The 27,561-nt window shown below is 39.8% G+C and overlaps 1 protein-coding gene across 2 annotated transcripts in view; it reads right to left on the bottom strand.

Moving 5' to 3' along the window:
- The window catches only part of Rfwd3 (ring finger and WD repeat domain 3), a 38,575-nt gene that overhangs the window by 2,605 nt on the left and 8,409 nt on the right, over positions 1-27,561 (bottom strand). Inside the window, exons 2-12 of one of the 2 annotated variants that reach the window (XM_015496077.2) lie at positions 24,606-25,230; positions 21,161-21,363; positions 20,551-20,621; positions 17,686-17,880; positions 17,509-17,600; positions 12,502-12,616; positions 11,231-11,459; positions 8,395-8,545; positions 7,291-7,467; positions 4,543-4,757; positions 2,218-2,429 (exon numbers count right to left, since the gene is read on the bottom strand). In XM_015496077.2, coding sequence (XP_015351563.1) covers positions 2,218-2,429; positions 4,543-4,757; positions 7,291-7,467; positions 8,395-8,545; positions 11,231-11,459; positions 12,502-12,616; positions 17,509-17,600; positions 17,686-17,880; positions 20,551-20,621; positions 21,161-21,363; positions 24,606-25,228 — 2,283 coding nt within the window. In that variant the 5' untranslated portion in view covers positions 25,229-25,230. The remainder of the gene's footprint in view (positions 1-2,217; positions 2,430-4,542; positions 4,758-7,290; positions 7,468-8,394; positions 8,546-11,230; positions 11,460-12,501; positions 12,617-17,508; positions 17,601-17,685; positions 17,881-20,550; positions 20,622-21,160; positions 21,364-24,605; positions 25,231-27,561) is intronic. The other variant, XM_015496078.2, reaches the window with a different exon arrangement.

Genomic DNA, 27,561 nt, shown 5'->3' with positions numbered 1-27,561 from the left:
TATATCTCTAAAATTAAAGACATTTTCTTATATAACTACAGTCATATCCAGCAAAATGAATGATAATTCCATATTATTATTATATATCTGGTGCATAACAAAATTTTACAATTTTCCACATCAGTACTAGGGACTGAATCCAGGGCCTTGCACATGCTAGGCCAAGTGCTATACTGCTAAACTACATTCTCAGCCCTACAGCTGGTGTGTTTGAATCAGGCTCCAAGTAAGATCTACATTACATTTGGTAGTTACAAACTGTGTGTGTGTGGTGCTAGGTATCAACTATAAGGCTTTGTGCATGCCAGGCAAGCATTTACTGAACTATGCCCTGTCCAGTAATAAACTTTTTTTTTTTTTTTTTGGCAATGGGGATTCAATCTAGGAGTGCTTAACCACTGCCCCCATCTTTAAAAAAATCATTTTTATTTTGAGACAAAATCTTGCTAAATTACATAGGACCTCACTAAGTTGCTGAGGCTAGTCTTAAACTTGTGATTCTCCTGTCTCAGCCTCTGAAGTTGCTGGGATTACAAGCATGTTCCACCATACCTGACCCAATTATAGAATCTTTAATAAGTCTCTTTTATTTTTTTAGTTGTAGATGGACACAATATCTTTATTTTATTTTTAAGTGGTGCTGAGGATTGAACCCAGTGCCTCATCTGTGCAAGGTAAGTGCCCCGCCACTGAGCTACAACCCCAGCCTCAATAAGTCTTTGAATCTACAGTAGATCCAGTGTTACTTTTTTTTTTTTTTCTTCTGCCACTGACTTGTTATGGAAGCAATTCTACAGTAATTCTACAGAATACTCACAATCTGGCTTGGTCTGTTTGCTTTCTGGTGTATCATTTAACTTGTTCCTCTATTCTCTGCAATTCTAGTTAATAAAGTCAGCATTAGATTCTAGAGTGGCACTATCCAATACAGTGGTCCCTAGCCATAAGAATTTATCTTTAAATTAATTAAATTAAAATTAAGTTAAATAAAAATGAAATTCTTCATTTGCACAAACCACATTTCAAGTGCCTCTGTGCTTAGTGTGACTGTACTCGACAGCCCCTCTCAGATAGCTTAGAATCAGGTTCAAGAACATCTCATAGGAGGCACCATGTGCTTCATATTGCTTTACATCAAAAAGCTGTATTATTTCTGGCTAACCCATTTATAGTGATGTCAAGATTGATCTACATGTTCAGGTGGTGAAAGGATGATCCCTCCACTCTAAGATTTCACATCTTTTGTTGATTTCATCTGAGCTGATGACACTAATGCATGAATTAATTACTTTATAGTTTCAGTAGAGCATTCATTCATTCATTCATTCATACCAGAGATTGAACCCAGGGGCACTTAATCACTGAGCCACATCCCTAGTCTGTTTTGTTTTTTTAAATTTTGAGATAGGGTCTTGCTAAGTTGCTCATGGTTTCAATCCACCATACCACAAAAAAGGAAAAAAGTTTTGTGGTATGAAACATTATGGCTCAGTTAAAAAAAAAAAAAAGGAATGAGTGAATCTAGATATTGAAATGGAAAGACACCTAAACTAGGAAGTAAAAGGAAAACAAACAAACTTCCCCCCAAACAAAAGCCAAGTTCAGTGATGCAAGCCCATAATCCCAGTTATTTGGGAGGCTGAGCAAGGGAAATTCCAAGTTTGAGGACAGCCTAGGCAACTTCACCAGAGTGTCTCAAAATTTAAAATAAAAGGGCCTATACATAGTTCAATGGTAATGTGCCTCTGGGTTCAATCCCCTATACCACAAAAGAAAACAAACAAAAGTAAAAAAATGAAAAATATGATGCAGTATGTGAAGTGTGAATTGTATAAAAAATAAAGCAAGCAACTATGCATCTAGAGATACACGGGATTATGAAGCATAACTCTGTGCATGTGCCGAGTATTGAACCCAGAGCCTTGCACATGCTAGACAAGCTGTCTACCACTGAACTACAACTCGGGCTCTATTAATTTCTTTTTTTTTGTACCAGGGATTGAACAGGGGCATTCAACCACTGAGCCACAATCCCAGTGCTATTTTGTATTTTATTTAGAGACGGGGTCTCAATGAGTTGTTTAGTGCCTCACTCTTGCTGAGGCTGGCTTTGAACTCACGATCCTCCTTCCTCAGGCTACCAAGCCACTGGGATTATAGGTGTGCACCACTGTGCCTGGCTATTAACAAATACAAAATAAAATAGAACAGGCTTACCAGAGCAGAGTTTGATGCTTCATCCCCAGTACACACCAGGATGCTACCATCATTCTCTGGGCTTTGAAAAATGGCACTCTTGGTCAATAGTTTGCAAGTGGGTCCCCCAAAGAATGTTTGCACAGGGTGGCAGGAACAAATTGGTTCTCCAGCATCATCCAGTTTGTAGGACATTTCCAGCAGCACACTTCGTAAGGTGTTGTGGTTTTTATCTATGGGACACAGAAATCAGTGCTGGCCCATGGGGATGGTTCAAAGAAATAAAAAGCACCTGAGCTCTAAGACACTTAAGATAGTTGAGTAGGAAAAGTAATAAGTACATTAAACCACAAAAATAGCTACAAAGCAAACACAGTAACACAGCACAAGTGAAATTCAGAACCCTAGGCTAGGATGAAACAAGTTTACAACAGATTTTTGCCTCAGAGAAACAATTCTGAGAATGCATTATCCATTTAGTAAAATCACTATATCTTGCCAGGCCTTTGCTGGGGAATTTTTCTCTCAAGAGTGCTGACTAAAAGCATTTTTTTCCTTTCCCCAATGAGGACCCCACTGGAACTGCACATTTTATAAAGTAAAAAGCATGATATTAGAGAAGAAACATAGTCAAGAGAGGCAAACAAAAGCTGGAGAACAAAATGAGACTCCCAAGCTTTCTACATAGTCATAACAAATTATCCTTGGATATAGTGGACTCATGGGATGACTAAGAGCCAAAGGGCCAGAAAGGTCAAAGAGACACTTTCCCAGTTCAAATGCAACTTCAATAATTAGATCCATTCAAAGGTAGCTGAAGTGTGGGCACTCTAATGATCAACTCTGACCAAATTGTCAGAAATTTATCTGCTTGTCATGTTTAATGCAAGTGCTGCCTTGGCATCCATTTTTAGACCTGACCTAAGCTTGAAAACCTATCTCAATACTTTTCGCCTAGTTAAAACTTCCCCTCCCCCTGCATGGTTGTTTGCAATATAGCCCATTTGTTCCTTATCCAACTGATCAAAAATTTAGTATATCCCAAAACTGTTGACCACAATAAAATCTAATGGTCAACAGTCATGTAAATAAATCTTCTTTTCATGTGTGTTTTCTCTAAGCTAGCTAGCTATTAACCCCAAGGGAAAATTTAAGGAATAACATCCATGGATCTTAATAAAGGCATAGTCCTAACAGGCCATTTTTTTTCTCTTGCTCTTTAGCTGCTGGTTGGGCATGTGTGTCCCAGAAAGCTTCTCCTTATTCCCACTGGCTCTGCAAGGCACAATGCCTTTTCTCTGGAAAATGTAAATAATAAACTCCTGTGCTGAGCCCCGTTTCATCTGATTGACATACTTAAATCTAACTTTAGGTTTGAGATTATCTTAAAGAGTGGCTATCTTAACAGGAATAAACTGGTCTCAGCCAGCTAAGAGCCCCCCCCCCCACCAAGGTGTCTGCCAGTATGACCAAAGGAATACTTGGTGACAAGTCTCAGGCACTTAGGCATTAGGCTATTTGCCAGGATAAACAAGTATCCTATGAAAGGCACACTGTAAAGAAACACAAGTAAATCCCCAAAGCCCTCTTAGGGTACGGCTAGAGTTTACAGGGATTCTCCTGAGAGACCTCAAGATCAAATTAGGAAAAAACCTACAACAATGACCATTATAGTTCATCAAGAATTTTCTAAGAACCTGTGACTTTTAAGAACAGTCAGCTATCAGGATTTTCAACCCTGGTTCTGGAGACAGCGTAGTTTAGCTCGCTAGGTGCACATACCCATATTTGACAGTCTTCTCTTATTTACCTGGTTTGCCTCAAATAAGAACAGTTAATACCCTAGTCTGGGCCATACATGGCTGCCTTCCTTTGCACCTTTTTTTTTTTTTTTAAACTGGGGATTGAACTCAACTTTATTTTTTATTTTGAGATAGGGTCTCACTAAGTTGCTTAGATTGCATATGGAAGTCACCATGCCCTGCCACCTCTACCTCTTTTAGGTGAAGTGAGGGTCAGGCAGAAGATATGAAGGTGGCTCAATGCCCTCAAGAGTAGGCTTCCTCATTCCATTACTGCTTTAAGAAATAGTGGTTAATTGACTTCCAGAAGTACCAGGCAGAATTTGTTCTAGTTCTCACAAATAAAGAGCAGGAAGGCAGGCACTATTGGAGGAACTGAGAGCCATCAGCTTTACTGTAGTAGCAAGAGCTATAACCCAACCTGTTAACCTGTGAGGAGCTTACTGTAGCCACCCAAAGGAGAGCCTAACTCTTCTTCCCTCTCCTAATACCCATTGGCTCCCAAATAAAACCAGAGGAGGCCTTAAAGGACTCCAACACTCACCAGGCCTGTAGGTCACAAGACAGTGTCGGGTGCGGCTCTCTGTCTGAAAGTCTACATAGCCCCCTGGCTCTAAGGGCAGCACATGAGGCCAATGAGAGAAGCCCACTTTTAGCTCCCAGAAGGAAGCATTCTCCAATGTTCCAGCTAGCACCCCACCATATGGAAATACAGCGGAGGCAGCTCTCGGTATATATGAAAGAGATACCAGTGGGCATCTGAAGGAAAAGAAAAAAAAAAACATGCATCAAATTCCAAATACAATACTTGGACTGCTTCAGATCCCACTACCAGTAGAATCCTGGATCATATCCCTACGTCTACAGAAGAGGTTAACAGACCCATGGGCCAATATCCCCTAACATCTGACAAAACAACACTTGAGCTGGAATCTGTGGCAAATGTCTGTAATCCCAGTTTCCAGGCTGAGGCAGAAGCACTGCAAGTTCAAGACCAGGGTTGGTAACAGCAAGACCCTGTCTCAAAATAACAAGGGCTGGGGGGATGTAACTCAGTGGTAGAGGAGTGCATACCTAGCATGTTGAAGGCCATGTGTTCAAACAAACAAAACCCAAAAGAACCCAAAACTAAAAACCCTCTGTGTGTGGGGGGTGGGTGGGGGAGAGAAGCCTCAGCACCCTTCAAAAGTAGACAGGAATGTAGGTACATGCCACACCTGGCCCCTTGCTATTTTTAATTTAAATTATTATACATTAATGGCAGTTATCTATTTGCCTGGAGTTCACATCAATCACTTTCATGTCCATGGATCACATCACTGAAGCATGATTCCTTTCTATCTTCTTTAAGATATTTTCTATTTTGGCCAGGCCACAGAATCTACTCACCTTCTGAGAACTTTTTATACCTCCAAGACAGTTCACATGGTGTTCTACACATTCTGAGAAGCCACAGTGGTGCAAATGGCCAACCAATAACAGAATATGGGCAGATTTCTTTTTATAAACCTTTAAATCCCAGAACTAGATTAAAAATGATACAGCAATATGGCATCCTTAGGCCAACCTGCACTTTTTTTTTTTTTGGCGGGGGAGGGGGTTGAACCTGAAGGATATGGAAATGACAGCCTAAAATGACTCCCCCCAAGATAGTGTGTAACCCAGGAGGAGAGAGAGAGGGAGAAGCCAAAACACTAATCCTTCCCCAGTGACAAAACAATCCCTGGGAAGGAGACACACATAAATCCTAAAATGGCAGTCACTGGGAAGAGGACAAGTATTGATCCTTTCCCAAGTAAATTCTCACCCAATGACAGTGAAACTACACATTAAACCTGTCCCTGTGACAATATGCTGTCCTCTGGAGGACAAGATAAGCTCTAAGCTCTGAACCCTCCATCCTTGCCCTGCAAAAACACTGCCTAGTAAAAACAAGTCTCACATTTTCACAATCTCTTTCCTGAATGCCCAAACTGATAAGCAACCTCTCAGTGTGTAACCTATAAAACCCCAAGCTCCCTCTGTAACCGGGGGCCGTTTTCTACCCAGAAAGTGAACACAACCGATGCCTGACTCCACTGCTAAATAAAAGACAGTGCTGACCCATGAAGTCTGCTCTCATCTGGTTATTTGTACTTTCATTATGGTGCTGAAACCATTTTGACTATTTTTGCTAACAAAACCCAAGGACACTTTACCCACCTTGCCATATTCCTACTCCTAGCCTTTTAAAATTTTAAGATCTGATCTAGCTGTGCTGCTGAGGCTGGCCTTGAACATGCAAATCTCCTCTCATAGCCTCCAAAGTTTCTGGGATCCGGGAATGGGCCATCACTGCTACCACCAAGCCCAGCAGATTAAACCATAATTAGGCTTTTTTTTTTTTGGGTACTGGAGATTAAACTCAGGGACACTCCACCACTGAGCCACATCCTCAGCCCTATTTTATATTTTATTCAGAGACAGGGTCTCACTAAGTTGCTTAGTGCCTCGCTTTTGCTGAGGCTGGGTTTGAACTCACAATTCTCCTGCTTCAGTGTCCCAAGCCACTGGGATCAAAAGCATGTGCCACTGTGGCTGGCTATTAGGCTATTCTTCTAAAATCTTTTATTTTTTAATTTTAGGTGGACACAATATCTTTATTTTTATTTTTTTAATGTGGTGTTGAGGATCAAACCCAGCGCCCCATGCATGCCAGGCGAGCGCGTTACCACTTGAGCCACATCCCCAGCCCTTAAAATCTCTCTCTTTTTTTTTTTAAAGAGAGAGAGAGAGAGAGAGAGAGAGAGAGAGAGAGAGAGAATTTTAATATTTATTTATTTTGTTTAGTTCTCAGCAGACACAACATCTTTGTTTATATGTGGTGCTGAGGATCGAACCCGGGCCAAACACATGCCAGGCAAGCGCGCTACCACTTGAGCCACATCCCCAGCCCTTAAAATCTCTTTTGAGTGCCAATTAAGTAGTTGTTTCAGCAAGTCTATGTTAATCACATTTAATGGGCCAAGAAACACCACCAAGGTTACATTTATAAGTTGTAGACCTGGTTCTAAACACAGATAGAATTATATTTTGCCATGCTGGATGATTACTGACTCTTATGAACCTGGTTATACGTGAAACCAGAGTTTTCTACCATGTGAAATCTCAAGGACACAAATTTTAAGGACCTTAATAATTCTGAAATAGAGACTGTTGATCAACTGTGGAATACCCTCTGAAGAGAGGGCGAATACACTTACAATCTAAAAGCAAGCTACTATCTATAGAAAAAAAGTGAGTGGTTTCTTACCTGGCCTTCTGAGGTACTAACTCCTGCATATGACAACTTGTGTTTCTCAGGTCATAGACTAGAATCGAACCATTGGCTAGTCCGGCATAGATGTAATTGTTTTCATCATGGCACCAGCAACAGCTCCAGACAGGACGTCCGGTATTGTAAGTCTGGACAACAGTATTGGTCTCCAGGCTATGGAGTTATGAGAGATTTTTTTTACTACTAAATCAAATACATGATGAAGAGGCAAAAATTATCAAATGATGGTAATCTCTACTGAGGATGAAGGGGTGGAGAATAGGCCCCAGGGCATTTCCCTTATTTGCAGTTGTTCCCCCACCCATATTGTCTGTAGTAAATTAGAGCTTCTGTCATTTAGAAGCTCAGGCCTCGGAGGGAAGGCAGAAAGGGAAACAGGGAGGACACAAAAGGAACTCAGACTGACTGGCACCTGACCCGTTCTTGACTCAATTAGCTGACCACCCCAGTACAACAGGCCCCAACAACTTCCCTAGGCTCCTGTCCCACCCTAAATAAACCCACCAAACCAAACATCCTATAACCTCGCTCAGCTGAACCTTATAACACTCAGACCCTTGTTTTCTACCCCAAAAATGTGCTCCTTTGCTGCTTAATAAAAGCATCATTGATCCGTCAAAGTCTGTTCCCATTTCAGTTATATTTTGGTTTTAGAGAACACAAACCCAAACTGTCTGGATTCTCAATTTCCTTTAGGAATTACACAGATAACCCCTTTAAATTTCAAAACTTTGGGGCTATAGCCTTTCCTCTTGAGTTAAAGAATAAATTAAAAGAATATATTAACAGTACATTCCCCACTTCTCATTACCTTCACCACCTGTTACTTACATTACACACATAATCAATACGCCATTTCACCATCTCTAGAATATTACTCTCATCTGCACAGTTTAAAATATATTTTGTAACACATGTAATTTTAAAGAAACAGCATATTGCAGTTTAGTATGTTCACTTTTAAACAGAATCAATTTTATGTAGATCTCAAAAGATAAGGCTTTAGACCAATAAAAGAGAGTTAAGGGCACCATAACATCAATATTAATTTGATGCAACCCAGACCCCTGACTTATTTACCTAGTCAGTTTAATAGTATTGTCTAGAGAAGCAGAGAGCAGCAAGCCTTTGGAACGACTACTAAAAGCCAGTCCTCGGATCTGTTTGCCATGCATTGGAATATACTGACTGCTTTTCATGTTGGCAGTACTCAACATCTTAACACCAAAGCCTACCAAAGAAGAGAGTAAAAAAACAGTTCAGTTAAAGTTAATTCAGGACCAATGAAAACTATCTTTTCAAGTAGCTCCTTTGTTTACCTTTCTTGGCACATAAATCCTCCAGAAACAGAAGGTCAAACAAAGAAAACAAAAATTCCCCAGTGCAATAATTTACTTAAAGCATGTACAATACATTCCTAATGTCTATTAATAGATGAATGAATAAACAATTATATATACAGACAATGTAATATTACCCAGCAATTAAAAGAACTATTGAATTACACAAAAATATGGACAAATCTTTTTTAAAAAATATGCTGAAAGTCAAAACAAAGAATAACAATGCACTATAAAACTCTAGAAAATGCAAACTAATCTACATAAAAAGCAGGTCAGGGCTGAGGATATAGCTCAGTTGGTAGAGTGCTTGCCTCACATGCCCAAGGCCCTGGGTTCAATCCCTAACACCTCAAAAAAAAAAAAGAAGCATTTATTTGGAGATGGGGAGAAGAGGAAATACCATGTGGAAGGGATTACAAAAGTGACAAGAAAACTTTTGGCATGATAAATATGTTCATTATATCTTGATGCAGTGATGGTTTCAGGGGTGTACACATATCAAATCACATACTTTAAACATACAGTTTAGTTTATATCAATTTTATGTCAATGAAGCTGTTGAGAGACAGAGTATTGCATCTGAAGCACAGATACTCAAAATGCAGAAAGCACACAACAGTAAAGAATGGAGATAAGGCTGGGTGTGGTAAGGCACACCTATAATCCCAGACTTTGGAGGCCAGGGCAGATATATTGCAAGTTGGAGGCCCGACTGAGAAAACCTCTGCAACTTAGCAAGATCCTGTCTCAGAATAAAGAACTGGAGGGGTCTGCTCAGTGCTTGTACTCAATGTTCAGAGTACTTGCTTCGCAGATGTGAGGCACTGTGTTCGATCCTCAGTACCGCATAAAAATAAATAAATAAAGGTATTGTGTCCTCAACTAAAAATATTATTATTATTTTTTTAAATTGTTGATAGATCTTTATTTTATTATTTATATGTGGTGCGAGAATTGAACCCAGTGCTTCACACGTGCCAGGCAAGTGTGAAGCTGAGCCACAGCCCCAGTCCTAAAAATATTAATAATAATAATAAAATAAAGGACTGGGGATGTAGTTCAGTGATAAAGGACCCAGAGGTTTGATCCCTAGTACTGGGGGTGAAAAAACAAAAAGGGATACAATAATAACCAATTTGAGGAAAACCAGAGGTTTTATTTGATCATAAATCATTTTATTAATGTATTGGATGGGGTGAGGCACAGTGACACATACCTGTAAATCCCAGCTACTAGGAAGGCCAAGACAGGAGAATTCCAAGTTTCAGGATAACCTGGACAACTTAGCAAGATCCTGACTCAAAATTAATAAAGGGCCAGGCATGGTGGTCCATATCAGTAATCTCAGTGATTCAGGAGGCTAATCCAAGTTGGAGGCCAGCCTCAGGAACTTAGCAAGACTGTCTCAAAAAATAAAAGGGGCTATGGAGGAGAATCAGTGGTTAAGCGCCCCTATGTCAATCCCTGGCACCGCCCCACAAATATAAGGTAAAGGATGTAGCTCAGTGGCAGAGCACTTGCCTAGCATGTGTGAGATGGTGGGTTTAATCCCTAGTACTAAAAAAAAAAAAATTTAAATCTTAGATGGGATCTAAGAATATTATAAAAAATCCTTTTACTTTATGCTTAAGTGGAGATGTTTTTTTTTTTGTACTGGGGATTGAACTCAGGGACACTTAACCATTGAGCCACATCCCCAGGCCTTTTTGTTTTGTATTTAGAGACAGGATCTCTGAGTTGCTTAAGGCCTTGCTAAATTTGCTAAAGCTGGCTTTGAATTTGTAACCCTCCCACCTCCGAGCCTCTAGGATTACAGGAGTACACCACTGGGCCTAATTGGAAATTCATGATAGCCTCGCATGTGTTAGGCGCTCTACTGCTGAGCCACAACCCCAGCCCTGGAATACTTTTTATTTTGAAAAAGGATCTCATTAAGTTGCTTAGAGCCTTGTTACACTGCAGAGACTGGCCTTGAACTTGTTAAAAAAAAAAAAAAAATCACATGATAAAGCCAGTAGAAAGAAACATCTGGGGGCTGGGGTGTGGCTCAGTGGTAGAGTGCTTGCCTAGCACTGGGTTTGGATTCAATCCTCAGCAACACATAAAAATAAATAAAATAAGGGTGTTGTATCCAAAAAAAAAGAAAGAAAAACATCTGTAACATCTAGGAACAATTTCATTGGGCATGTGAGGACATTTGGTTTGCAATAGTAAGAAAATCTAAATTAAACTTTACATGCACAAAATAAGAAAATAATTAGCACATGTATTATATAATTAATGCATTCTCCAAGTTCTTTTATTTGGAATTTGAACACTATTGAATATAAGTATTAAATTTTGTCTTAACTTGAATTAGCCCTCAGAATACTTTTGTCACACATTTCAGGTCTAAAATGAAACTAAGCTGAATGGGACATATGGGGAGTGATTTGTTCTCTTTAGACTATAACACTGACTCACACTTCTATGTACCTCCTATTGAAACCTGAATTCTCCAAAAAAGGAGAGAAGAAGATATAAACAGAGTAGAAGAATAACAAACACGATAGCTGTGGTTCTGAATTGTTTACCTGGAAGGAAGGAAGCCTGAGGAGAAGGCTGTGATATCACCAGGCAGCTCATAGCATCACAGTATGCCATGATTCGGCAGTTTCCTGTCTGAGATACTGTGAAGGTCTTTTGGAAGTGGTACTTGTGCTGGCCCTGGCTGGAGGGCAGGCAGTTTAGGAAACTTGCCTGGGAGCTCCCGGGTTGCTGTGCAATCTGATCTCGATGCTGTATAACAAGTTTTTGCAAATCCTAAAATAAAAAAGGTTTTGTAAACGCAAAGCTGTTTTATTTGACATTTCCTCCAAGAACAATTTCTTGCCAGGGAAGGTGATGTATGCCAGTGCCCAGTGACTCAGGAGGCTGAGGATCCCAAGTCTGAGGCCAGGCTCAGCAACTTACTGAGGCCCTAAGCAGCTTAGTGAAACCTTGCCTTCAAAAACAAGGGCTGGGATGATTGTAGCTCAGTAACGAGAGTGCTTGCCTTGCACATGTGAGGCACTGGGTTCAATCCTCAGAACATAAACACAAATAAAGGTATTATTATGTTCATTTACAACTAAAATATATTAAAACAAAAACAAACAAAAAAACCACAAACACAAAACACCTTGATCTGCTGGGCAAGGTGGCACATGTCTGTAATCCCAGTGGCTAGGGAGGCTGAGATAGAAGGATCGCAAGTTCAAAGCCAGCCTCAGCAAAAGTTAGGCCCTAGGCAACTCAGTGAAAGACCCTGTCTCTAAATAAATCACAAAACAGGGTTGGGGATATGGCTCAGGGGTCAAATGCCCCTGAGTTCAATCCCTAGTACCCAGCTCCCCACTCCCAAAAAAACTTGGAAGAAAGAGTTCTTGTACTAAATATTACCATGAATTCTAGAGAACTGAGTTTTTAGAGTATTTTAACAATCAATGAAATAAGGAGAGCACAGAAGAACAACTTCATTTTATTGGTAGATTTGGGGAGGTAAAAATGACTTTAGTAAGCTGAGCATTCTCAGTTGGTGTTCAATTTTTCTAAAGTTCTGATTGTAGCAGAATCCATCATGAAGTGTGTTTCAGACAAATAGCCTAATCAGACAGAGAATGAACTGGTCATGTTTCCTTCTTTAACAAATTGATAAATCCTATTTATGTTTGTGATGAACCTAAGTAAATATTTAGATTCCTATTATTTGGAGGATTGAACCTGGGCCTTGTATATGCTAAGCATATACATTACCACTGAGTTGTAGACACAGCTCTGTTCTTCAATTCTGAATTCAAAATTTAAGTCACAAGAGCAAACTCACCTGGACGCGACTGTGAAGTTTAGTGCATTCATCAGTGAGAACTTGAAGTTGAAGTCGGCACTGTGCAGACTCTAACTCAGCCTGCTTTCTGAGCATTTGCTCCTTCAGTAAAGCACTAGAAATGGAAAGACAGCAATAAATGTGGATCAGAAAGGTTACAGTACAGAAAGATGTCTTATCAAGATGGCATAGTATGTTCACACTGTCATATACTTTGCTATAAATCTATCAGGCTAGTGGATAATATACACTGAGTCATAAACAAAAGAGAAAAACCTCTCCAATTCAAGAAAAACTACAGGAACTACAAGAGAGTATAGCATGCAGGGTTTAAAACCAACTCATGAGCCTACTGTATTTTCTTTCTTTCTTTTTTTTTTTGGTACAGACACATCCCCAGCATGTTTTTAAAATATTTTATTTAGAGACAGGATCTCACTCAGTTGCTTTGAACTTACAATCTGCCTCAGCCCCTCAAGCCACTGGGATTACAGGTGTGCACCACCATGTCCAGCTGGATTTTGTTTTTAAGGCAAGCAATGATGTCAGGAATTTGCCTCTTACTGGGAAATGGGAACTAAAAAAGGTTTTATGTCAAAAGGAGGGAAAAAAGAACAAAGCCAACTCTCTGCTTCCAGCTAGAGCAAATGTGATTAAAAGAATGTGTTGAATTAAAACAATAAGCTATTAGTTGTTAATGAAATACTCAAATAAAATCACCAAAAAAGGGGCTGAATTAAAGAGATAAAAGTATATACCTAGCAAATGCTAATAAAATAAAAATCAGTCATAATTAAGGCAAAAAGCATGATCAGGCAATAGCCAGTAATCCATCCCAGTGACTTGTGATGCTGAGGCAGGAGGATCACCAGTTTGAGTTCAGCCTGGGCAACTTACACCATGACTCTAAAATAAAAAGGGGGTTGGGGTTGTAGTTCAGAGGTAGAGCGCTTGCCTAGCCCACGTGTGGCACTGGATTTGATTCTCAGCTTCATATAAAAATAAATAAATAAAGGTATTGTGTCCACCTAAAAGGACACAAGGGATATAGTTTCAATCACTGTTGCCAATGCCAAACCATTAACGAGGAAAGGAGTTTAAGAAAAAAGGTTTATTGCTTTGCTACCAAAGGAGAAACAGAGGGGACTCCTGTCCCAAAGGCTGTGATAGAACAGGACGGGGGTGGGTGGGTTATCAAGGCAATTCAGAGAAGATTTAGGGAAAAGAAGATCAGGGAGAAGTGAGAGGTTTAGGGAAAAGATTGGGAAAAAGAAAAAAACATGTAAGTTTCAAAGCCACAAGAGATACAGTCAAAGCATCAAGTGAACCGTTACATCCTCAGTACTACACACATACATAATAAAGCATGAAGATATAAACAACAATATATAATACATATTCACCAAAAGTAACAATCTTAAATTTGCACATACCTAAAAAGTTTCAAAATATTAAATGCAAAAACAAGGACTGAATTACATTCCAATAAAATCAAAAAGAAAAAAATGATGAAAATTGGAAGGGAAGAGATAAAGCTGCCTATACTTATTTATTTTCAAGAAAAATTCTAGTGAACTCAAAACTATTACGGTTCATCGAAGGTTGCTTGAATTAAGACCAAGAAAAGCAGACCTGCTGAGTGCAGTGGTGCACATCAGGAAGGCTAAGGCAAGAGGATCACAAGTTTGAGGACAGCCTCAGCAACTTAGTGAGACCTTGTCTCAAAATCAAGTTCTAGGTCAGTGTAGGCACTTCTATAGAGAAAGACCTTTCTCAAAACAAAACCTAGAAAGGGCTCAGTGGTAAAGCACTTGCCTAGCATGTGTGAAGGCCCTGTGTTCAATCTCCAGAACCATAAACCAAAACAACAACAATAAAAAACCAAAACCAAAAAAATCGGGACTGGAGTTGTGGTTCAGTGGCAGAACACTTGCCTAGCATGTGTGAGGCACTGGGTTCGATCCTTAGTACCACATAAAAATAAACAATTAAAATAAAGGTATGCTATCAACCTACGATTTTTTTTTTTAAATGATATCAATGGACTGGGCCTGGGGCTCAGTGACAGAGCACTTGCCTAGCATGTGTGAGGCACTGGGTTCAATCCTCAGTACCACATAAAAAAAACCAAATATATAAAAATAGAGCTATTATGTCCATCTACAACTAAAAATAATTCTTAAAAAAATGATAGACTCGTTAGAAAAAAATCAATAAGATTCCCTACTTACCAGACAACTGATTAGTGAAGGGAATTAAAAAAAAATCATTACCAACAACAATTTTAACAATGACAATCTAGGAATAAAGTTAAAGGATTCAGAAGATCTTTATGAAGCAAAGTATATTCAAAACACAGAAAACCAGAAAAAAAAAAAAGGAAGGATATTATACAATGTTCACAGCTAGAAAAGACATCATGAAGATTATAACTCCTCAAGTTAACTCTAAAAATTTAATGCTATTTTAATCAAGAGCCCAAAGGATTTACTTATTTTTATTTTTGTGGTACTGGGAATTGAACCCCCCGGGTATTCTAACACTGAGCTACATCCCAGCCGCCCCGATTTGGTACCAGAGATTGAATGCAGGGGCACTTAACAATTGAGCCATATCCCAAGCCCTTTGTTTTATTTATTTATTTATTACTGATTGATTGTACATGGATTGAACTCTGGGGCTCTCAACCACTGAGCCTCATCCCTAGCCCTATTTTGTACTTTTATTTAGACAGGGTCTCACTGAGTTGCTTAGTGCCTCGTTGCTGCTGAGGCTGACTTTGAACTCTCAATCCTCCTCTCTCAGCCTCCCGATTACAGGTATGTGCCACCATGTCTGGCTTTGACCCCTTTATTTTGATACAGGGTCTCACTAAATTGCCTAGGCTGCCCTCCAACTTGTGATCCTCTCGCCTCAAATCTCCCTCTCACCTCAACATCCCACTTGAGTTCACATGTGTGTGCCACTCAGTTTTATATGGAACTTAAAAATTGATTTTAGCTGGTATGATGGCCCAAGCATGTAATCCCAGCTGATCAGGTATCTGCAGCAGGAGGATGAAAAGTTGGAGGTCAGCCTAAGGCTCAATGTCTTAAATTTTAACAATATAATGTTTACACAAAGTATAAAAACTTTCTAAGCCACACAATATATAATCATTCTTGGGAATGATAAACAATTTATAAAAGTGGTTTTATCTCTGCTGGGCACTGTGGCGCACACCTATAATCCCAGCAGCTCGGGAGGCTAAGACAGGAGGATCATGAGTTCAAAGCCAGCCTCAGCAAAAGCAAGGTGCTAAGCAACTTAGCAAGAATCTGTCTCTAAATAAAATTCAAAATAGGGCTGGGGATATGGCTCAGTGGTTGAGTGTATCTGATTCAATCCCTGGTACCAAAAAAAAAAAAGTGTTTCTCTTTTCCTCCCTCTCATTTTTTAAATGCCCAGACTGATCTCTAACATACGGGCTCAAGTGATCCTCTCATCTCAGTCTCCCCAATAGTTAGGACTATAGATATGCTACCACACTCAGCTAGGATTTATTCCTTTAGCCAAACCTATAGATTTTGCCTTTTTATTTATTTTAATAGCATTGGGGATGGAACCTGGGTCCTCATACATACAAGGCAAGCACTCTAAACTGAGCTACATTCTATGCCTTTTTTTATGTGCTTTATTCCCCGCCTTTGGTACTGGGAATTTAACCCAGGGGTACTTTACCACTGAGCCATATCCTAAGCCCCTTTTTATTTTAAATTTTGAGACAGTGTCTTACTAAATTGCTTAGGACCTTGCTAAATAGCTGAGGTGGCCTGTTTAAGGTTCTTTTTAACATTTTCTGTATCAGGAATTGAACCCAGGTGCACTTAACCACTCAGTCACATCCCCAGCCCTTTTTTGGTATTTTAATATTTAGACAGTGACAGGCTAAATTGCTGAGGCTGGTTTTAAAGTTGCAATCCTCCTACCTCAGACACCTCAACCACTGGGATGACAGTTGTGTGCCACCGTGCCAGGCTCTTTAATGTTCTTCTTTTTAGTTGTAGTTGGATACAATATCTTTATTTATTTTTATGTGATGCTGAGGATTGAACCCAGAGCCTCACCCATGCTAGGTGAGTGCTCTACCTCTAACCCACAACCCCAGCCCCCTCTTTAATATTCTTAAAGCATATTTTACATAGTAGCCTTTGTTTGGTACTGTGGATTGAATTCAGCGGTGCATTACCACTAAGTTACATCCCAACCCCCTCCCTTTAAATATTTAGTTGACGACGAACCTTTATTTTATTTATTTATATGTGGTGCTGAGAATCGAACCTAGTGCCTGACACATGCTAGGCAAGTGCTCTTGTACTAAGCCACAACCCCAGTCTCCCAACCCTTTTGAGACAGGGTCTTGCTAAGTTGCCCAGGCTGGCCTTGAACCTGGGATCTCCCTGCTTCAGACTCCCAAGTCACTGCAATTACAGGTATACCCCACCATACCCAGCTTTAAGTAGTACTTTAAGCAACTGTTTAAGGCTTACAAAATGTTGGTAGTTTTTTGCATTGCACGTGCAAATTTTTTATGAGCTTTCTATTAGGAGAGCTGTTGTACAGGGCCTTAGGAACATGAAAAGCAAAAATGGCATAAGTAATGTGCTAGACTGCTGCCCCTGCTCTTTGTGACAGGGTCTTGATATGTTGCCCAGGCTGGCCCCAAACTTATGGGCTCAATCATCCTGCCTCAATCTCCTAGGTTTCTGGGACTAGAGTGCAACACAGCACCCAGCTTCAGATGTTCATTTTTAATGCTGTATAGAGAGCAAACAGTGCAGATTCCCTTCAGAAGATCATCAGGTGTGCATTTTAAATAATAATGTAGGACAGACTGAAATCTCTCTAGAAATTCCCAAATCAGAAAGTCTCAGAACCACACTAAAAGTGGTTTCATACTCCCTTTTAAAGATGTGCCTATGAGAACACAAAGGGAATAGTCCAGGTAGGCACACTCTCACCACTTACCTTTTCACCCGCTCTTGTTCACTGGTGTCCAAAGCTCTGAGGGTTCGGGCATAAAGGACAATGATGTCATTGTGCTTGGCTTTCTTGTTGCACTAAAGAGTCCAATGGAAAACAATTAGTGTGGTTCTAGGAATTCTGACTTAACATATTAGGTCCTTACTTAATTATGGTCCTTACCTGGGGACATTTTCGTGCTTGTCCTTTAAGCCACTTGGAAATGCATCTATACCCAAAGAGGTGCCCACAGCGTAATGCTGAGAGCCGGTGGTCGCCAGCATTGGTCCACTGTTCCAAACATATTGTGCAAGTATCCCCTTCTTCTTCATCCGTAGAAGCAGAAGGTAGAGTAGGATTGGATTTCTGGGGAGACTGCTGGATGGAAATTGGGATACACTCAAATGAGAAAATGCAAAATCAGGCTCGAAAAGGGTAAACAACTCTATCCAATTAACAAAAGTACACAAAAATGACACAAACCTCGCTGAAATGGATGCAGAAAAACTGCAATACCTATAAATTACTTTTTATTTTTTTCTAGAATGCAATCTGGCAAAATATAAATCATGAAAATACTGTTACTTTTTGTGGTGCTGGGGATTGAACCCAGGGGTTCATGCATACTATACATATATTCTAACTCCCAGTCTTTTTGAAACACATCTTGCTAAATTGACAACGCTGCCTTTGAACTTGTAGTCCTCCTGTCTGTCTCCTGTATCACTGGGCTTATGGGTGTATACCACCACTCCTGGCTCCATACTACTATTTTTTTTTTTTTTGGTATCCGGGGTGCTTTACCACTGAGCCACATCACAAGGTCTTTTTTTTTTTAATATTTAAAATTTTTTTAGTTGCAGTTGGACACAATATCTTTACTTATTTATTTTCATGTGGTGCTAAAGATGAAACCCAGGGCCTCGAATATGGTCTACCTCTGAGCCACAATCCCAGCCACAGGGTCTTGTTGAATTGCTTAGGGTCTTGCTAGCTGCTAAGGCTGACATCAAACGTGTGATCCTCCTGCCTCAGCCTCCCAAGCCACTGGGATTAAAAGCCCATACTACCTTTTGATCTTATTAAATTCTTGGATTTTCCCTTCATTGAAGAAAAGCAGCGGTTGGGGTTTAGCTCAGTGGCAGAGCACTTGCCTAGCATGTGCAAGGCCATGAGTTCGGTCCTTAACCCTGGTAACAAAAACAAAACAAAAACAAAAAAGAAAAGAAAAACAACTAGAGCTGATGTGGCTCAGCAGAACACTTGCCTAGCATGTGTGAGGCACTGAGTTAGATTCTCAGCATTGCATATAAATGAATAAATAAAGGTCCATTGACAACTAAAATTATAAATACACACATTACAAAAAAGCAGCTATCTGTACAAAGATTTAAAAAAGGGGGGGGGCTTGGGATGTGGCTCAAGTGCTAGCGCGCTTGCCTGGCATGCGTGAGGCACTGGGTTTGATCCTCAGCACCACATTAAATAATTAAGATACTGTGTCCATCTAAAACTAAAAAAATAAAATATTAAAAAAAAAAGTACATATGGATGTCTGATGACACCAGGCACTGTTGAAGGTGAGAGAGAAATGGACATGCTTACATACTGGTGTTATATAAGTATAAAGTTGCACTAATTCCTGGAGGGTAATTTGGATATCTATCAAAATTACAACGTGTCTTTGATACAGCAATGTCTCTGCTAAGAAATATATCCCCAATGGGTATAATCACAAATATTTGTGAAGACAACTGAATAAAGATGTTCAGTGCAATATGATTCATATAATAAAAACATAAAAAGAGCAAACAACCATGGTGTACACAAGAGTTAACTAAAAATTTATTCCTACAATGGAATACTGTACAGCTATTAAAAACAAGAGTCAAATCTATATACTGACAATGGAAAGCTCTCCAAGATGTAATAAGCTGGGGAGTGGGGAAAAAGCCAGATTAAGGACAAAATCTAATTCTTTCTGTGTAAATTTTTAACAAGAAACACATATAAATATGTGTTTATATGTATGTAAAAGATTTTCAGAAATAGAAACATGGAGACAATATAGAAACATGCAAGAAAGTAGACAAATAATGTTCTGAGATCGACAGAATTCAAAGCAGGTGTAAATGATTCATATATAGGAAAATAAGTACATATGTCATCTTAAAAAATGAAAAGCTGTTTATCACATTCTGCTTGAAATGTTTAAGGCACATTTATACCTATTTTTAAATATTTTCCAGTATTGGGAACTGAATCTAGGGGGAACTCTGCTACATCCACAGCCCGTTTTGCTTTTTATTTTGAGATAGAATGAGCACAGGTTGTGGGACTGGGGAGGAGTCTCATTAAGTTGCTGAGGCTGGCCTTATACTTGTGATCCTCCTGTCTCAGCATCCAAAGACTCTGGGATTACGTGTGTGGACTACCCTGCTGAGATATACCTAATTTCTCAACTGATATTTAACCATGTTAGATAGACAGACGGTTATTCTCAAACACCCCCAACCTTTTTAAACTTAAGAGGAAGCAATCATGGAAATAATGAGAAACAGAAAAAGGATCCACATCTAGGCTTGTTACAGTTCGGGTATGAGGCATCCCCCAAAAGTTCATGTGTGAAACAATGCAATTACAAGAGCTGTAACAATCAGTGGCTTAATCCACTGATGTATTAACCAGGTAGTAACCTTAGGCAGGTAGGAGGAGGAAGGTCATTGGGGGCATGCCTTTGGGGTATATACTTTGTCCCTGGTGAGTGGAGCTCTCTCTGCTTCCTTTTTGCCATGTCTTGAGCTGCCTTCCTTTGCCACTTACTTCCATCATGATGTTCTGCCTTATACTGGACCCAGAACTATAGAGGTGAACCATGGACTGAACCTCTAAAACTGTGAGCCAAAATAAACTTGTCCTCCTCTATTTGTTATCAGGTCTTTGGTCACAGGGCTTACTGTCTTCAGAGCCTGAAAGCTTTCTATTTTAAACTGCAACCACCTTTAAGATGAAATATAAACTTTTCATTTAAAAGCATGTTCATATTACCTGTTTGGGAAGGGTCTTGTCTCCACTGATAAATGTAACTTCTTGGTCTGCTGAGACATCTCCCAGTTGCTCTGCCAAATTGTATCCAAAAATGACAGAATAGATAAAAACGGGGGAAAAAAAGACATTAGGTACAAGAAAGTAGCAGGAGAAAGTCTAACTCACTGAAGCTTTCCATTTCTAACTGGTACTGAGCTGCAAGAGGGATGACATTTCCCCAAATACCATCAATGAATTTATTACTGTCATTACTATTTACTTATTTTGTATATTCTTAAGCATACATAGACAAGGGACTGAATTTACAAAATTTTTCTTTCAAATACGGAATCCATTTCCTTCTCAGATGTGTAAGAAAATGAAACGGAATTTTACATTTTATTACAAAGGGACTGACTCACAGGGACACAAATCGAATAAAACCATGAGTCAGATCAAATCCTCATTATAACCATGACCAGAGAAAGCTCTGTAGTGTAAGCAGAGGAATCCATGATATTTGAAGGAGAAAGGGAAGGTATAAAAGCACAAATCTACATTTTCTTGCCTTCTGAGGCTTGAGCTTTGTGGATGTTAAACTTCTGAATTCAAACATGGATAAAATACTGACCTTCTGAAATGACAGCTTCAGTCTCTTCTGCAGGGACAACAACCTCTTCATACTCTGCAGAGCTCTCACTGTCAGAATCAGAACTGCTTGACACTGGCAAGTCTTCAGGTACAGGATCCCTAGTCTCTGAATCATAAGATGCAGCTGGAAAGTGAGGCTGGGTCCTGCTCACCTGAAAGTAAGCATCCAGTGGTGCTCTCAACCTATATATGCAAAAGACAACAGAATCATAGTATAATACACCATCATCAAACTAATAACCTATAGTAATGTGAAGGTAAATCTTAGTTATTCCAATCAATTATTTCAATATGCTACCTTTGAAAGTTGTAGAAGGAAGAGCAGATATAGACAGGTGCTCACTGGCCTGGGTATTCTTTTCGGTAGTGAGAATTTAACACAGAGGCACTCTACCACTGAGCCATATCACCAGCCATCTTTTTAGTTTTTGAGACAGGGTCTTGCTAAGTTGCCAAAAGGCTGGCCTCAAACTTGCAATACTCCTACTTCAGCCTCCAGAGCTGCTGGGATTATAAGCATGTGCCAGCACAACCTGCTGGATATTTTTAAAATCACTGCTACTTTGGTCCACAATGGAGCATGACTCTTCTGCTTAAAGTTAATTCTGTGTGATTTTACAGTTTCTCACATTGTAAAACTGCTGATTTAAAAGCGAACAACTTGCCAGGTGCGGTGGTGCATACCTATAATTCCAGAGGCTCGGGAGGCTGAGGCTCAGGAGGATGGTGAGTTCAAAGCCAGCCTCAGCAAAAGCGAGGTGCTAAGCAACTCAGTAAGACCCTGTCTCTAAATAAAAATACAACATAGGGCTGGGGCTAGGGCTCAGTAGTCGAGTGCCTGAATTCAATCCCTGGTACTCTCCTCATGCCCTGCCAAAAGTGAACAACTTGCTGAGCATGGTGGCTCATACCTGTATTTCCAGTGACTCAGGAGGCTGAGGTAAAAGATAAAAAATAAAAGGGCTAGGGATGTAAGAATAATGTCAGTGGTTTTAGCATGCCCAGAAATTATGTAATTGTAGCCACATTTGATTCCAAAACATTTTCATGTTATCTAACAGGAACCTTCTACTCATAAGCAGTCATTCCCTTTCTCTCCTCCTCCCAGGAATCACTATTCTACTTTCCATCTATATATTTGCCTATTCTGGACATTTCATATGAACTGAATCTTACAATATATGGCCTTTTGTGTCTGGACTCTTTACAACTTGATAAATAAAAGATCATCTATAAAAATTATAGCTTCATTTTTTTTTCGTTTCTTATCAAGCTTCCTGGTACAAAGTTGAACAAAAGTGGTAAAAACAGAAATCTTTGTCACGTTTCTCATTTTAGGAGTAAAGTTTCCAGTCTTTGACCATTTATTGAGATGTTATTTAGAAATTTTTCATTAATGACTTTTATCCTGTTGAGGAAATTCCTGTCATTCCTAGTTTACTGTGTATGTTTATCATGACGTGGTCTTGGATAGCATCTATTGAGATATTCATTCTTTTACCCATATTGTTTTTATTTTCATTTTTGGTACTAGGATTTAACTAGGAGTATTCTACCTCTGAGCTACATCCCCAGCCCCTTTTAAAATTTTTGAGAGGGAAAGAGCCAGGTATGGCAGTGCTCGCCTATAATCTCAAAGACTTTAAAGGCTAAGCAGGAGGAACCAAAGTCTGAGGCGAGATCCTGTCTCAAAAAATAAAAAGGACTGGGGATACAGATCAGTGATAGAGGATCCTGGGTTCAATTTACAGTACTGATTTAAAAAAAACAAAAAAAAACAGGGGTGGGGTGGGGAGTCTCAATTGCCAAGCTGGCCTTAAACTTGTGATTCTCCTGCCTCAACTTTCCCAATTCACTGGGGTTACATGCATGCACCACTACACCCAACCCCTATACGGAGATACCATGGTGTATGTCATTAATTGCTTTTTGACTGTTGAATCAACTTTGCTTTCCTGGAACAAATGCTATTTAGTTATGATATACAATCCTTCCTACACATTGCTGGATTTGGTTTGCTAGCATTTCACTATATGATTTTGGTACCAAAACAGTACTGACCTCATAGAATCAGGAAATATTCTCTCCTTCCATTTTTAGAAAAAGAGTTTATAAAGTAATGTATGCTTATTTCCTTTTAAATTACTCGGTAGAATTCATGAGGGATACCATCTGATTCTGGAATCTTCTTTGTGAAGTGTTCTTATTTCTTTCTTTTTTTTTGTGGTGCTAGGAATTGAACTAAAGGCTTCATAAATGCTAGGTCAGCACTTTAACACTGAGCTAGGCACCTAAACCTTTTCTAAATTTACTTTATAAAAGGCTATTGTGGGGGGCTGGGGATGTGGCTCAAGCGGTAGCGTGCTCGCCTGCCATGCGCGCGGCCCAGGTTCGATCCTCAGCACCACATACAAACAAAGATGTTGTGTCCGCCGAAAACTAAAAATAAATAAATAAATAAATAAATAAATAAATAAATAAATAAAAGGCTATTGTGGGCTGGGGTTGTGACTCAGTGGTAGAGCACTCACCTAGCATGCATGGGGCACTGGGTTCAATCCTCAGCACCACATAAAAATAAAATAAAGGTATTATGTCCACCTACAACTAAAAAAAAAAAAAAAAAAAAAAACAGGCATAGCGGCACATGCCTGTTTTCTCAGTGACTCAGAGGCTGAGGCAAGAGGATTGAAAGTTCATGGATAGCTGCAGCAACTTAGCAAGACCCTGTCTCAAAATAAAAAATAAAGGGACTGGAGCTATAGCTCAGTGGCACAGTGCTTGCCTCGCGCATGTGAGGCACTGGGTTTGATTGTCAGCACCACATAAAAATAAACAAAATAAAGCCAAGCTTTATTTTGTTTGTCCATCTACAACTAAAAATAAATAAAAATTAGGAAAAAAATAAAAATTAAAAAAACAGGGACCGGGGTTGTGGCTCAGAGGTAGAGCGCTCTCCTAGCACATGCACGGTCCTAGGTTCAATCCTCAGCACCACATAAAAATAAATAAAACAAAGGTATTGTGTCCAACTACAACTAAAAAACAAATATTAAAAAAGGGGGGTGATGAGAATGGGGATGTAGCTCAGTGGTTAAATGCCTCTGTTCAATCTATAGTGCCAAAAACTAAAAAATTAAAACCACCACCACCATCACCATCAAAAAACCACCACCAACAACAAAAAGCACACTTCCATAGAAACTATTACTAAAACAAACTGGCCCCTAGTTTTCAAAGCATACCTGTGTGACTTATTCCTTCAACTACTTAGTGAAGCAAAACGAGACATTTTTATTTCTACCTGACTTATAAGGAAGTAAGGGTTCAAAACAGTTATCCTTAGCAGCATTTGGGGTATGGCCAGAGACCGAGTTTCATAGTTCTAGTATGGCACTGACCATAGGACTTATACATAAATTTACCTGGCATTGTCGGTCCTCTGAGACCCTGAAGCTCTTGCCCTCCGAGAAGTGGACCCCCTCCTCCTCCTTGCTCTCACTGGCCCCACACTTTGGTCTGAAGGTGGAGGTCTCAGAAATTCCAGCATTCCATGAAGTCTCTGCAGCCCACTGATGAAGCTGTTCATTGAATCCAAGGAAGCTGCTTGGAGAGTATGGTTAGCACCAGATCCCTGTCTATGCTCTTCTGAAGCCCCAGGATTAATGTTCTGCACATTATCTTCTGAGAGCTCCACTTCCTCAGTCAGGTCAATGGATATGTGTGGAGCAGGGTGGAGCAGGGGTAGTACCCCCTGGCTGCTGACTCCTTCAGCAGGAGCAGGCTGGGGGAGGGGTGGCCCCCCATGGCTGTTGACTCCTTCAACAGGAACAGGCTGGAGAAGGGATGGTCTTTCTTGGCTGCTGACTCCTTCAGCAGGAACAGGATGGAGCAGGGGTGGTCTTTCTTGACTGCTGACTCCTTCAACAGGAACAGGTTGAAGGAGGGGTGGTCTCCCTTGGCTGCTGACCACTTCAGTGGGAGCAAGCTGTTCTGTAGCATGATCTAACTGCACCTGAAGATCATAGTCCATTGCTTCTTGAGCCATCACTGGGGAAATGTATTAGTAAAATAGGTAAAACATGTTATACAGCTGATATAATCATTAAATAATCTTTCAGAATTTTTGTTTAAGATAATTTGTAGCAAAACTGACACTTAAATGGGACTGGGGTTGTGGCTCAGTGGTAGAGTGCTTGCCTAGCAAGTGTGAGGCACTGGGTTTGATTCTCAGCACCACATAAAATAAAGGTCCATCAACAACTAAATTAAAACAACAACAACAACAACAACAAAAAAAAAAACGGACACTTTTAAGATCTAAGAAATCAAAAGGGTTTTGGTAATCAACATTTTCCCCATAAGGAACACATATACACACAGCCAGTTGTGGTGGTGCACACTTATAATCCCAGCTACTCAAGAAGCTTAGGCAGAAGATCACAAGTTCAAGGTCAGCCTGGGAAACTAAGCCAAGACCCTATCTCAAAATAAAAAGGGTTGGGGATGTAGCTCAATGGTGATAGGGCACTGTTGGGTTCAAACCTCAGTACTGAAAGTTTGTGTGTGGGTGGGGTGGGGGCAGCACTTATAACCAGCTTTCTAGGTTGCCCTTTAAAACATAAAATCCTGGGCTGGGGTTGTGGCTCAGAAGTAGAGCACTTGCCTAGCATGCATGAGGCACTGGATTCGATCCTCAGCACCACATAAAAATAAAATAAAGGTATTTTGTCCACCTACAACTAAAAAGTAAATTTTTAAAAAATAAAACATAAAAATCCTGTGACTATAGTAATATATGCCAAAATAGATCTACAAAACAAGGGGACCACACTATCTTCCAGAAACCCTGCAGTTCTTTGTCTTACCCGTAATGTGGACATTTACAAAACACAAATGCACATGATACTATATATAATTTTAGCAGGCAATATTCACCTTCTGTAGCATCAAGTTATAAAGGGCACACAGGATATTTTTTGTGTCTGTGTGTGGTGCTAGGGATTGACCTCAGGACCTCATATACGCTAAAGCATGTGCTGTACGACTGAGCTACATCCCCAGCCCTGAGAACATTTCTATACTTGCAAAATTAACTCAGTTATTACCTTAATATAGAAATTAACCCAATTTTTCCAAAAAGGTCACACAATCTTTATTTTTTATTTATGCTTCCAGTCTCTAATTCTATTACATTTTCCCATTCAGCAGGTATTTATTAAGCACCTGTTATACAGTCAGCTACCCCACAGGCAAAGACAAGTAAGACCATGTATTACAGAATTTACATTCTAGTGAGTTGCATCCATACTGTCTTCTCTTTAAAAAAAGAAATAAGGGGGCTGAGAGTACTCGCCTAGCACATGTGAGGCCTGGGTTCGAGCCTCATATAAATAAATAAAATAAATAAAAATAAAGGTACTGTGTCCAACTACAACCAAAAAATAAATCAAAAAAAAAAAAAATAGAAAAAAACAAGAAATTACAGACTAACATTTGATCTGAGGAGTGGAGGGGGAGAAGGGAGTATCACTTTAAATATGAATGTGAGGAAAAGTGTCTAAAACAGTGAAAATTGAACCAAGGCATAAAGGATGAAAAGGTGGTATAAAGGATGAAAAGGTGGTGGCACACACCTGTAATCCCAGGGGCTCAGGAGGCTAAGGCATGAGCATGCCAAGTTCAAAGCTAGCCTCAGCAACTAAGCAAGACCTGTCTCAAAAAAAAAAAAAAAAACAAAAAACAAAGGGCTGGAGATATGGCTCAGCAGTTAAGCATCCCTGGCACAAAACAAAACAAACAAAAAAACCCTCACCAAAATACAAAACAACAATCTGACCATATGAACAATCAAAAGAATTTTCACAAGGAAATGAGCGCACAGGTTCTTGGCAAGTGTGGGTTTGACTCACAGCATTGGGTTCAATCCTCAGCACCACATAAAAATAAATAAAGGTACTGTGTCCATCTACAACTGAAAAAAAAAAAGGGGGGGGAGAACAGTGTAATGAACTCAATGAGGAAAATAAAACAGGGATTTAGTGGATGGGCAAGATACCATCATGGAGGTCTCATGATCTTGGAAAGGAGTTTCTTCCGTTAGGAATGGACAACACGAAAGCAAGAGTGCAAGCCAGGTGACCAGTTTGAAGCAACCATGAAGCGGACATTAGACATGGAGATATGGGCAAGAGTGGAAGCAGTGGAGGTGAAAAGTTACCCACTTTAGCTTTAAGAATCTTAACAAACCATGCATAGTAGGTACATGTCAGTAATCCCAGAAACTTTTGAGGCTGAGAAAGAAGGGTAGAAAGTTCAAAGCCAACCTGGCAATTCACAAAGACCAGATGCTCAGGTGCTCAAGATAAAAAAAAAAAAAAA

Source organism: Marmota marmota, unplaced genomic scaffold (genome assembly GCF_001458135.2).
Source record: "Marmota marmota marmota unplaced genomic scaffold, marMar, whole genome shotgun sequence".
NCBI lineage: Eukaryota > Metazoa > Chordata > Mammalia > Rodentia > Sciuridae > Marmota > Marmota marmota.
Note: the sequence above shows the minus strand (reverse complement) of the source record. Positions and strands in the feature narration are given on the sequence as shown.